At 42.7% G+C, this 13,196-nt stretch overlaps 1 protein-coding gene across 2 annotated transcripts in view; it reads left to right on the forward strand.

Moving 5' to 3' along the window:
- Positions 1–3,435: 3,435 nt before the first annotated feature.
- Positions 3,436–13,196, forward strand: part of arhgef9a (Cdc42 guanine nucleotide exchange factor (GEF) 9a) — a 47,691-nt gene continuing 37,930 nt past the window's right edge. The window contains exons 1-4 of one of the 2 annotated variants that reach the window (XM_030396440.1): positions 3,436–3,741; positions 5,003–6,688; positions 9,375–9,501; positions 9,612–9,718. In XM_030396440.1, the coding sequence (XP_030252300.1) occupies positions 5,081–6,688; positions 9,375–9,501; positions 9,612–9,718 (1,842 nt within the window). In that variant the 5' untranslated portion in view covers positions 3,436–3,741; positions 5,003–5,080. Of the gene's footprint in view, positions 3,742–5,002; positions 6,689–9,374; positions 9,502–9,611; positions 9,719–13,196 lie in introns of those variants that run through there. The other variant, XM_030396439.1, reaches the window with a different exon arrangement.

Below are 13,196 nucleotides of genomic sequence, written 5' to 3' on the forward strand. Positions count from 1 at the left end.
TATGCTGACTGCCATCCCACCCTTCATCACCCGTCCCCTGGGTTTTCCCGATCAGAAACTTTGCTCTCCGAAAGAAGTGGAAGCACCCAGATGAGCGGATGTTTTGTGTGCGCCGGGCTGCTTTTTCTGTCACTGCTGCTGACCCACAAACTCGGCCAAGTCAGCCCAAGGCCTGTACAGCAAGATACAGAGCTGGATAAACAATCACACAGATACAGAAGGGGGATAAACATCTGCCTGCTCGCACTTCTGACAGCAACATTTGCACGAAAAAGACCGCTAGTACACGTAGATGCTAATAATTCAGTCCAAACAAGAGCATTATAAAGATGTTCTTTCCGGAGTGTTGATTCTGATTTGAATTCCTAAAAAATCTGCCGTTTCCTCCCTTGCTCTAAAACAGGAAGTAGAACTGTGGTTGTCTTCCGCTCGTCTTGTTTAATGGAACCCCCCTTCCTGTTTTCAGATTCATCCCGATAATGGCTGAAAGTCCCCAGCTGAAAGCTACACACACACACACACACACACACACACACGCACACACACACACACACACACACACACATGCACGCACACACTCTCTCTCTCTCTCTCTCCCTCTGTCCTGTCCCTCTCATTATTTCTTTCTCTTCAAGTTCCTCTCACTGCCTCTAAGATGGCTGCTAGCCTCACTGAGTGGTTCACAGAGACCTTCCCATCAGAGCTGTTTCACACATTCCAGGTGACCATGTGTGTGCCATGTGAGCTCGTACGTAATTGTGTGTCCATGTGTGTGAGAGCTCAAACTCAAACTGATTGATTATCCCCAAACTGATTGCCGTTAAGATCAAAGTGTCTGTGAACTGTGAGGATGGGCTCCAATGTGTGTGTGTGTGTGTGTGTGTGTGTGTGTTTAAGGGATAGTGCCATGTGCAGCCAGGCTGGAGAAGTATGCAGGTCAGTGCAGAGGGAATGTCAGGAATGCCAGTGTAATTCAAACTCTCTGCTACAACAGGAGGCAGCGGACTACCTGGGCATATTTAATACCAAAAGTGGGCAGAAATGTTAATGTGTGTGTGCAGCATGGTGCAACACAATTTGACAAGGAGCCATACGTGCTAACAGCATCATCCGAATCCCCCTTAACTCAGCAATCTCCCCATCTCAGGGACTGCAGTAATATTACACAATGACAGTGTGTTTCAGCCTCAATGTTCCCAAACACCTGCACTTAAAACAAAATCTGACTCAACTCCCAGCTGCTCTCACACAAGTAACACCTCCCGAATCCAGTTCCCAGGCTTCAGTAAGCCTTTCATTTGATATCACAACATATCTGCCCCCCCGCCTCCCTCCCTGTCTGGCCAGCTTTTTCATGGCAGCCTGTTTTCACTCTGCGGCTTTGACAAAGACTGGCGAAATAATTACAGCTGGGCCCAAACTCAACAAGTGTTTGTCTCCAGTAATCTCCACCAAACCCACCAGCAGGGACCGTGTCATAGGAAGAGGAGGAAGAGGTCGATTGTTCTGAAAATGAGAAGCCAATGACATCATTTCAAAGAGCTCTGTTTGGAGTGTTCAACACTCGCGGTAAATAGGCAGCAAAGTCAACTTGCTGTAATGCACGCAGCTCGCCAAACGTCAACAAAACTTATCATTTCAGACACAGGCCCAGCTGGTAGAGAGCCTATAAATCTCTAATCAGTCTCCCTCCATTCATCACCCTCTTTCTTTTTTCCCCCCTCACGCCTTCTGTCATTCATACGAAGTGCTGTTTGGATGAATTTAAATTTCAAAAAGATAAGCGTTTATGTCCGTATGAGCTAGATCTGAGCCGAAGCATTTTGGCATGTTTGAGCCAGGATGTCTGACGGGAGGACGTGGAGGTGGGGGGGACAACAGGAAGACTGCTTGGGGTTGCGAGGAAGTGAGTGAGTAAGGGCAAGGAGGGAAGAAGCGAGGGAATGGGAGCGAAGGAGTAAGTCAATGCGAAACTGTGAGGAGAAAAATAACAAAAAACAAAGCAGAAAAATCTCAAATAGGCAAATGTTGGTGTATATATAGATATATATAGATATATATAAATATATATATATCTATATATATAAATATATATATCTATATATAGATATATATATCTATATATATAAATATATATATCTATATATAGATATATATCTATATATATAGATATATATACCAACATTTGCCTATTTGAGATTTTTCTGCTTTGTTTTTTGTTATTTTTCTCCTAACAGGGGTATACTAACAGGGTATATATATATATATATATATATATATATATATATATTTATATATATATATATATATATATATATATATATATATATATATATATATATATATATATATATATATGTATTTATAGATAGATAGATAGATATACACCCTGTTAGGTCTACATATGTGCTAAAGATGCTCCATCAGAACAGAGGTCATACGAAGATGAGGTTGCTGTAATTCGCAGTGACAGTTGCGGATGATTTATGGGGGAAGTGTAGCATGTAAATCACCATGTTGCTACTGCTACTACTACAACCTCAAGTGCTTAAAGCCGCTCCGGGCAGAGAGGGCCAGGGAGAGGAGAGCAGCTCCTCGGGCAGAGTAAGGGAAGCGTGGACACATAGAGATATTTACATACAGTCAGACAGACTTCCTGGCATTGTCAGCCTGAGAGCGTTGATGTCAGATCCACTCCTTCCTGTGCAGAAGGGAGAACGCCATGCGATGACAATGGGCCCAAAACAGGACAAAGAGGAAATGTTTAAATTTAGGCCCCCTTCTTCCACCATCTCCTCTTCCACAGCTACAGCGGCGCTCTGGAGCTGTTTGGTTTTTGTGAATTCCTTCGGTTTCCCCCCCCCCCCAAGCTCTCTCTTCCCCATTGTGTCATTTCAATAGAAGGATTTTCACATTCAACGCAAATCCCAAAGGAGGATCAGCGACGGAGACCAGAGTTCAGTCAATCACTTGTTTTCACTGATGTTCCTTTCAGGAGATATGTAAGTGCCTCATCATAAAACCCATCCAACAAATGGGATAGAAAAAGGAAAAAAACTGTAAGTATACATAAAAATATTAACTATAATGACCATGGATAATAGATTGGGATTAAAGGCTAGTCAGGGAAAGGAAAACAGGATTAAAGGCACTGTAAACATTCCAAGGTTAAAATTATATCAATATTAGTCTCTCTCTCTCTCTCTCTCTCTCTCTCTCTCCATATATATATATATATATATATATATATATATATATATATATATATATATATATATATTTGTATGAGAAAACTAACTCTGCTCTAAACTTGTTATACATGATAACAGTTGAATCAAAAGTAATTAGTGTCTTTCCGTGTGTGTGTGTGTGTGTGTGTGTGTGTGTGTGTGTGCAGGGTGTGTGTCGCTCGCTGTCTGCGTGAGAGCATTATCACAAATCAGAGTGTCGGCGTCTGCAGGAGCTTACAGGGCAAGAGTTCACCGGTCTGTCCCTAACTCCGGGAGTTTTCTACACTTTCATGATAGCGGACCAAGGTTTAGTTTAGAGGACAAGGAGAAGAAAACACAAGGAACTTCTACGAGGGAGTCGCTGTCCGCAACATAACTTCTGCCTTACTCATGAATTTAAGTTGAACCCGTCAAAGCAGCGGTGGATATGTCGAGCCGGTGGTAAAGACGCTGTTTTCATTGACTTCCAGCACAGCGCGGCTAACGTTACGGGACGTTCTTTTTTCTGCGGGTAAGTTAACTTTGTTAGCTTTAATGGCTCACTGAACTGGCCAAAAAAGATACGTTTATTTATTTGTTATTATTTACAACAAGTCGACATGAAAGTTATTGATAAGTTACGGATTAGTTTAAGTCACACAGACGGTCAATTCGGCTCACATTTTGCGCTAAAGACTAAATTACATTACTTAACTGGAATGTTAACGTCAATTTTAATGACGCCATATTTAAAAAGAAAACGACATAATGCTAACTGACAGACGCCCAACAAGAAGCTAACTTACCCTGTCTGCCACTCTGAGCCTCTGTACAGTCAGTTTTAGCAAACTGCAGATGGAGACTGGGCTGCCTGTGACAGTCTATGGAAGCCTAAAACAACAAAAATAGTTATATACATATAAATACATACATATATATTTAACATGTATAAAAGTCTGCACCATTATAACCATATCTACCAGCCTTTATGGCTAAAGAACAATGAAAAGCAATTGTAAGTTAAAGAGACGTCACATTTTATATTTAACATTAAATGCTTAAAATGGATTTGATGCTTACAAATACTATTACATGCAAACATTTGTACTATCCTCATAAACTGACATTTTTATTTTTTATATTGAGTACTCTCTTTTGATAGTTTTCTTTAAAGGCTAAAAATGAAATTGTGATGTTATGCAAACAGGCCAGCTTGAATGAAACACAACAAATCTAATGCTGCAGGTCCCTGTTTATTCACGAGGCTTCTATACATTAAATGGATTATTAAATGGAGGGCAATTAACATGTAGTGGTGTAGCGATTGGCCAGCATCTTTCTCCTTGTTCCTCAAAAGACAGCGCTTGTCTGAGCTATGATGATGTCACAGCTGGAGAAGGGCCTGAAATAACCAGTGTTTCCATGACAACACAGCCTCCTGGTTTAAATGGTGGACGGGGACTGTGTCTCAAATAATTACTTTGGATAATGTGGACCAAATATGGGGGGCGGTGGGTGTTTGTAACTGTTGATTCATAGTACAAAAGCCCTGGTCTGAGAATCACAAAATGAGACCTCTGATGGTTTAGTGTTCAAGTAGCACTACATGTCTATTATTCTTGAACGTTTGACCTCTCATGTTGAAAAAAACGCAGCTCGCCCGCCACTGAGAATATGTAATATGATACATTCGCCATATACTTACAAGCAAGACAGAATAAGCATGGCGTGAAAATGTAGGCTGTAAGTTAAATGGCAAAGTCCTGAATAAAAATGTGTTTTTCTTCCTCCAGGTATTAAAGAGAGAGAGAGGAAGGCTCGAGACATGATGTCCATCCGAGCTGATAGCTGACACTGTAGAATGAGAGAGGATGGAACAGACAGACAACCCTGCCCCTGAGAGTAACAACCCTAATGGGTTTGTCAACCGAGTGTTTAATGTTTCTCTGGATGTGGAGAATGAGACGAGCAGTGTTTATATTCAGGAGACTGGGCCAGGGCCTGCAGATGGGCAGGGAGTCACCCAGGCTGCCTCTTCTCAGACCCCTGTCAAGGACAGACAGGAGGTCAACCGGAGGCCCCGTGCTACAGGGGGCATCTGGAAGATCTTGAACCGCAAGAGAACTGCCTCAGAGCTGGAGCGCAGACCCCACTCCATGATCCTGCCAGGGGAGGCTTCCATCCCTAAACTCTCATTTGCCGACAAAGTTCGCTCTTTCAAAAAGCTTAAATCTCCCTCTGTGTTTAGAGGAAAGACAGGGAAACTGTCCACTGCTAAATTCAGCAGCTCCTTGGTGGATGAGGAATCTTTCTGCCACAACATTGGCACTCCGCAGCAGTCTAGTAGGGGCACACTTAAAAACCGTGGCAAGAGGCATTCATATGCTGGCTACACGGCAGAATTTGACTGCTCGTTTGAAGACATTGACCTCACAGCTCCTATTGACAGCCACCAGCCCACTGTGTTAGGAGAGGCTGTGACTCAGAATGGTTGTAAACCACCAGAAAGAGTTTGCTATACTAAAAGAAGCCACAACAACTCAACCAACTGTAATAAAACAGCTGCAGGCTGTGAAGAGCCTGGGATTAAAGGTTGCCCGAGCACCCACCAGGGGAGAGGGAGGAGGCACAAAGATGTTTGGAGTTACCTGAGGAGGATTTCCCTTTTGGGGAAGGCCAATCCTGCCTACTCAGAGAGGAGTTTTGACTCTGAGCTTCACTCTTTCGACAAGACCATGGAATCAGACTATGGTTCTGTTGATTTTGAGAGTGTCAGAGACTTTCCTCCACCACCCCCTAAACACTCTGACACTAAGGGCCACTTTGGTGGGTTTTTCAAGTTTTTCAACAGTGTAGCAGAGACAGCCAGAAAGTGGCGGACAACATCCCACTCCTTCACTCCTCCGGAGCGGGATAGCACTCAGATGAGCTCCCCACGGGCTCCACAGCGCACAGTGGACAACATTCACAGTGTGTCCCTGACCCTCCACAGTGACGGACTTCCAAAATCCCTGCCTATTCCATCATCACCAGTGACCACTAAACCCTCACACTCCAGTAGCTTTGACAGCGAGGTTCCAGCACCTGTGACAGTTGGACGATCCCCTAAGGTGGTCCTGAAAGCCTTCAGGGCATGCTCAGGACCCCTAGCTATCAATGGCCTTCAGAGTTCTAATGGCACAGACGAACATTTAGACAGAGAGACAAACCATAGGTCAACAGCCATAGTAGAGAATCATATCTCCCAGTCAAGTCCAAACACAGAGACTAAAACAGGAGCAGAGGTTGAAAGGGATCCATTAAACTGTCTCTGTCAAGAGGAAAAGGTAGAGGGACAGACAGGAAATGAGCAGGATTCCAGGGATGCTCCACCTGACTCCCACCAGATGCAGGATGTGATTGTCCAATCACAACAAGGTGATAAAGACAGCACAACCAATAGTGTACCAGCATCAGATTCCACAGAGGAAATATTTAAGGTATGTGACTTTAAATACAAAATGAGCTGTGTTCATTACCAGCTACTAGATTTGAATAAATGTATTTGTTAAACAATTTGGTCATTTGTGTTACTAAACTACTGTTGTGTTCAGATATTCATTTGTAATATGTCTCACATTTATGCCATAACCACATTCAATTGCAGGCTATTTCCACATCATTAACATTGCCAAAGGCATGCATCATGTAATTACTTCTCAAAATATCATTTATGTAACTGTTTTAACCATGGCCATTCTTTTGCTTCTTAAAATCATCAACAGCAAACTCGACCATAAATGGTACCAGAGCTCTTACTCATTTATTCTTGGTATAAGTCCTAGGTGTGGTTCATTAACTGTCAGGGAGAAACAAAAACATTCAGCAGACCAGCATGTGAGGACATGACTTGGGCAACTACTCTACAGTTGTCCTTTTGCCCCATCTGTTGGAGAGATGAGGAAACAGTCAGTAATTAAAATAGTAGACAACAGCATATCGGGAGTTTGTCCTTTCCTGCTTAGCAAGGAGAGAGTAGCTTGTAAGGAAACCCTCTTTCCCATGAAGCTGCCCATGTGTGTGACTGTGGTGGCCCTACAGCTCTGTGACGTCTGTGCTTCATGACGGCACCCTTCTCTCCTCACTCCAGTGGAGGCATTAGTCATCGCCCTCCTAGTCACACCAACGAGTCAGGACATGTTAGCCACAACTCTTAATGACAGAATGAGATGTGACATCTCCAATACTCAGCACACTTTCATAGGGGTTTATTATGCAAGGGCAAGGGCTGTGGGAATCTGTGTTTAGGGAACAATTTAGGAGAAATTATGAGTCCCGGAAAATCCTCCATCTACACAAACTGTTTACAAATTATATCTACCTGACAGTTGCATTTTTTTTCTTGTGTTCTGAAATGTAACTGCTATTAAGGGGCAGTCTTGGCACCTGTGGCTCACTACCTGATGCATTGCCTTTAGGAACATGAGCTCATGGTTAGTATAATCTTCTAAAAGGAATAAGCAGGTATATTTTGGTGAATCTATTGAGACATTCCTTCTAATCCCCTGCACAAGAAATAAAATGTTGCACCTTTATCTGGGCCAAACTTGCTGAGTATCTGTGCCAATCACAGCTGTGTGAGCAGATTGCCAGCCAGACAGGCTGCAGTGTAAGACAGCCGTGCCCAGCCGTGCCCCACTCTAGCACAGAGAAGACCTCTGTACCTCACAAGCCCCGGCGCCCTCGTCCTCGCCCGGCCTCAGCTGTACTGGAACTGTGGAGGCCCAACCCCGACCGAGATCTCTACAACCATTATAGTGAGGTTGGCTCACTGTGCCGACGGAGATGCAGGCCCGCTCCTACCATGCATCACTCTCCAGGGCAGAGACGGACAGCGGCACGCTCCAGGCCTTGCTCTGTCATAGAGACCAGTGTTACTAGGGAGACGCAGTCCACGGAGCTGCACCACAGAGTAAGATGTCAAATGACAAACACAGGCTTTTATGCATAATTTCCCTGAAAGCAAACACAGACATAAAAGGACAAATAAGCACTCACATAATCAATTATAGGGATGAAAATGCATTTATATTTGAGTAGCTGCAACAATTGTTCAATTAATCTATTTGTCTATTGAAAGACATTTAATTGTCAACTATTTGATTATCAATTGATTGTTTCAGTCATTTTTCAAGCAAACACTTGGTGGTTCCAGCTTTTTAAATGTGAGGATTTGTTTCTCATTTATGATGATAAATAGTCTTTGAGTTTTGGACAGTTGGTTGGACACAATAAGCAATTTAAAGATATCACTTTGGGCTCTGGAAAATTGTGATGAGCATTTTTCCTTTTTTTTTTGGCTATTTGTTGACTAAACAATTTATTGATTTTCAGTGAAAATAAGCAACAGAATAATCATTAGTTAATAACACATGAAATAATCATTAGTTGCAGCCCTAACATATAGTAGACATGAATATACAGTATAAGATGATGTTGAAAAAAATGAAAGTAGGTGGACAGTCTCAGTGGTAGCCTCCAACTCACTGATAAATATAGCCATAATGTCCATAATGAATCAAACACACACTACAGACTTTGAAGGGTAGGCCAGTACTCACCCAGTATTTATACCACTCACTGTTAGCTGCAACAATGCATGCATGCTCTGCCCCATTTATAGAGGCCAGTATTTCTGGACGCTGCTTTTCCCTCAGCTCATTTTCCCTCGCTCCCTTTATTTCTCCTTTTCTCTCTCCCTAACCCTTTCTCTGTCTTTCTTTCTTTCTTTCATTTTTTGTGGCTTCTCTCCCTCTCTCCCTCACTCTCAGTCTTTCTCTGTGGCCAATTTTCTGCCTCATCGCTCCCATAAGCTCTACCTCTCGTTGCCCTAACTCAGAGTCAGTTCATTTTAACCTGAGAGACCGCCGGGTTGGCATGATGTATAGTCTCTCTTGGTTTGCTGCGGGGCATGCACACCGACCAATGCACCAGAATAGACTTGCTGAATGTGAAATACTTTAATTCTGTGCAACAAAAAAAATGGGACAAGGCAGTATGGAAGAATTTTTTTTTTACTTGAAGGGCAGAGGAATGTGTGCATTCAACCTTGTGTGTGCGAGCATGTGCATCAAAGTAACTCTGTATGGAATATAGAAGATGCCCTAACTACTCAGTACCCTCTAGGCCTTGTCTCGCCCCCCGGGTGTGTCACCGTTAGAGCCCCCACTCAGGGTGACTCTCCAGCGGTGCCGCTCCCTTCCGCTGCCCCCCAGCGCCCTCGCTGCATTGGCGCTGCTCCTGCCTCCCTCAGGTACCATTGCATATTTCTTTTCAACATTAATATGCAGACTGGTGATTGATGTGTGTTTGTAAAATTGATCACTTGTTTACCCACCCGTCTGCATGTGTCTGTCCCCGCAGACATGGGTCAGTCGTCATCATCGGTGCGTCTGCGGTCTGGAGGCTCTGGTAGCTGCAGGAGGAGGAGGCTCTTGAGACCTGGTTCAGAACCACTGCAGGTCAACATTGTGAGTTGAACACACACCACTCATAAACACACACACATAAATACAGATCATTCTGTCAGGATTTCAAGGCCTTTAGAGGGATTCATTAAGATCATCAGGTTTGCACAGAAAAAAAGAGCTGTGACCGCTATATATCAGGGCTGTCAAAATAAGCCGAGTATGATGTTCTATTACTTCTTCTAAACAAACACATGGGTTGGAGCCAATTAGATAATTATTTTTTGCAAATGATGTAAGAGGGTAAACCAATACAATGAAAGGCATAATTACTTGTGAAGGTATATGTAGTTAAACATAAACATGCCTTTTAACAGATAAGCTAATAAATAATGTCCCATACCATGAAGCATTTTAAGACTGTAGACCTCTCTGTCTCTCTCACTCACTCACAGCTGTGGTTGTTTCCAGAGTGAGAACTGAGAATGCACTGCCTCTGAGAGCGAGACCAAAAGAGTAGTTCGTAACATGTGACATGTTATTCAATAGCATAATAGTGCAACTGTTGCTTAAATGGTTTGCATGCAGCTATTTCCGGGGGTCCTGCAATTTTACGTTTACTGACCAAATGTTTGTTTATTTCTCTGAATTCAAATCACTTCCTTGAAGCTAAGTTGGATTGTGAACTCTCTGCCATCATCATCATTCATTTCTGAATTATCCCATCGTTTTGTCTTGACCTTAATTTATTCTTCATTTAATGGAAGTGACTTTGTATGTATAACTCATGTCCATCTTGCAGTTAATGCAGTACAGCGGGGCAGACAGTCATGGTCATGGCTGGCATCATGCTGCGTTTTCCTAAACCAAGTAGTAATTTTCACAATCTCAGATGTTGTTTTGTTTGTTTTTTTCAACTCAATCCATTCATTTATATATTTGAATTTAAAATATTTCTTCACAGCTAAATATATGTGATATTAAAGGCCTCTCACACCCGCACACACACATACACCCACATGCATCACACTGAGTTGCCTCACCTATCGCACATGTGAGCAGATGCAGATGAGATAATAGGATGTTTAATGGAGTAGGAGTATGACTGATAAATAACCTCTCACTGGTGCTGCTAATATGGAGATGACAGAGCACTGGTCAATGTTTCATCAGATAATGAAGCAACTGATCCGTGAAGATGGTGGCCATGTAGATTAATGTCATCCAGTACTCTTAGGCTATTACTCATCCTGAATCGGCAACCCAACATATCAGATGTTTTTTTAATCTGATGAGAACACACACGCAAACAAGTGGACTGAATTCAACAGCAGCAAAAAAATGTATGACGTTTTCATATACCTGTCGTGTTGGAATCTATGAGAAAGTGTAACGTGTCTTTGTCAGCTGTGTAAAATTAGCTTCAGAGTATGTTGGAGTATTACTACTCAGGAAGTGAAACCAGGCATTTCAGAATCGGTGCTTTGATGTGCAAGTGACCTCGGGGGGATTCTCGTGGAAGGAGATGCAGAGTGTCTCTAAAACATCCTGACACAGTAGTGAACATTTCTGGGGCTGTGTCCAACATCTATACCTACAGAACTTCAATGCACAGGGCTTAACACAACTTACACTATTTTTTGATCATACTAAATTGAATCTCTTCTGAGTCTCTGCATTTTTTTCTTTCATTTTGTTAAGAAATACCTTTGAGCACATGTTTAATGTGATACATATTCATTAGCATTCATTATACAAGAAATGTATGATCAATATAATCCAAGAACGAGTGTTCACAGTGTTGGTTAGCTATTCTACAGTGGACTTCAATTCAAACTGTTAACACAGACAGACAGGATTAACCACAGCATTTCAAGCACAATAACTAGTCCATTTTCATGAGATATGCAGTCCACTCAACTGTTGAATGATGAGCCCTGGGGATTTCAGCGCTGGCATGTCCTTGGCATTGAAATTAACTAAACTGTATCTTTGAGGAGGTGATACTACAGCATTTCAGCTTTGATTATAACTTTTTTCGTTGCTGGTCTAAATAGTGTTTGTGAGCCACTGCTCGTTGTTGCCATGACACTCTGCTGGCTCCTGTTCATCTTCTTGCGTCTATCTTTAGGCAGCCTTTTTAAGTGTGAGCTAAATAGAGAGAGTGTGTGGGTGAGTGAGAGAAAAAGGGGTGGGAGAGAAACAGAGAGGGGAAGAGAGAGATGCTCCCTTTGTATGTGCACTTTTGTGTCGTGGCCCTCCCCTGGGGTAGGGGACGTGGACTCATAACACTGGAAATGTCTCGTGTGTGTTTAAATGGCAAGGGAAGTTCATTTGCAGCAGACTCAAATGCTGGGATTTATGACTGCATCTTGACTTGGAGGTAGCATATTTATATATAGATATATAAATATGTATCTATATATAATGTATACGCACAATATGACATAACATGGTAGTTCAGCTTTAGAGCAGTCACGTGGATAGATGCTTCAACATTAATTCTGTTTGTTGCAGTCTTATTTCTGGTAAGTCATGCATTGTTTATTCGGTATGGATCTCGTGTCAGGGTCGGATCTGATGTTTGTGATAGGGTGCAGTGTCTGTTACAGTCTTCCTATCAGGATGACTACTGGAGCCTAGAGGCCGCAGGCAGAGAGAAAGCATTCTCACTGCAGTGGATTAACTGCTAATGCTGACGCCTCTCTTCTCCCTTTCATTTAAATGGATTCCTCCCCCCAAGTCACTGCCCTCTCTCCTCTCCTCTCCTCTCCTCTCCTCTCCTCTCCTCTAACAAACACTTAGCAGTGGTGGCAGTCTTTGTTAATTCCTATGCAGATGAGAGGACAGTTTCCTGTGTGTTATTAATGCTGTGCCCAAAGCTCTGCTGACAACTTGTCAGTAAGGGGGACTGTCTTATTAAGGACTTCACACAGATTAAGAGTTTCAACAGAAATCTTATGTGATTAAGTTTGGGCTAACTTAGCTCTGTCTGGTCATAATCATATTATGCAATGCTATCTATTTATTATGAACGCATGAGTCAGCAGGCAGTGGCTAGTTAGGGAAATAGTAGGGCAGGGATGAAAGAGGACAAATTCAAGTTGAACAACTATTTATGAGCACACTTTAATACACATGTGATAGGCACAAGTGCTCGTATGTTAATATAACCACATATGCATAGTCTCTGTTTGTGTCCGCCTCCAAGGCCTCAGCCCCTCTACACACGCACTCACACTCACACTCACACATACACACACACTCACACTCACACATACACACACACTCACTTCACATGCTCTCTTGCCGATTCAGAATTCATCTGTCAGGGTGTGTGAGTCATTGCATTGACGACCTCATTATTTGGTGAGGAATGAATAGCACTGGCTAGTGATATCTCTGTCAAACACACTGTGAATGTGTGGCATTTGCTTCACCCTGGGCTTTATTTTAGAGCCCCGTGAGACAGACCATGAGAATAGGTATTCCTGAAAATAACCGCATGTATCTACAGTCCGCACTCTGAGCCACAGGCGAC

The sequence above is a fragment of the Sparus aurata genome, chromosome 18 (assembly GCF_900880675.1).
Source record: "Sparus aurata chromosome 18, fSpaAur1.1, whole genome shotgun sequence".
NCBI classification, from domain to species: Eukaryota; Metazoa; Chordata; class Actinopteri; order Spariformes; family Sparidae; genus Sparus; species Sparus aurata.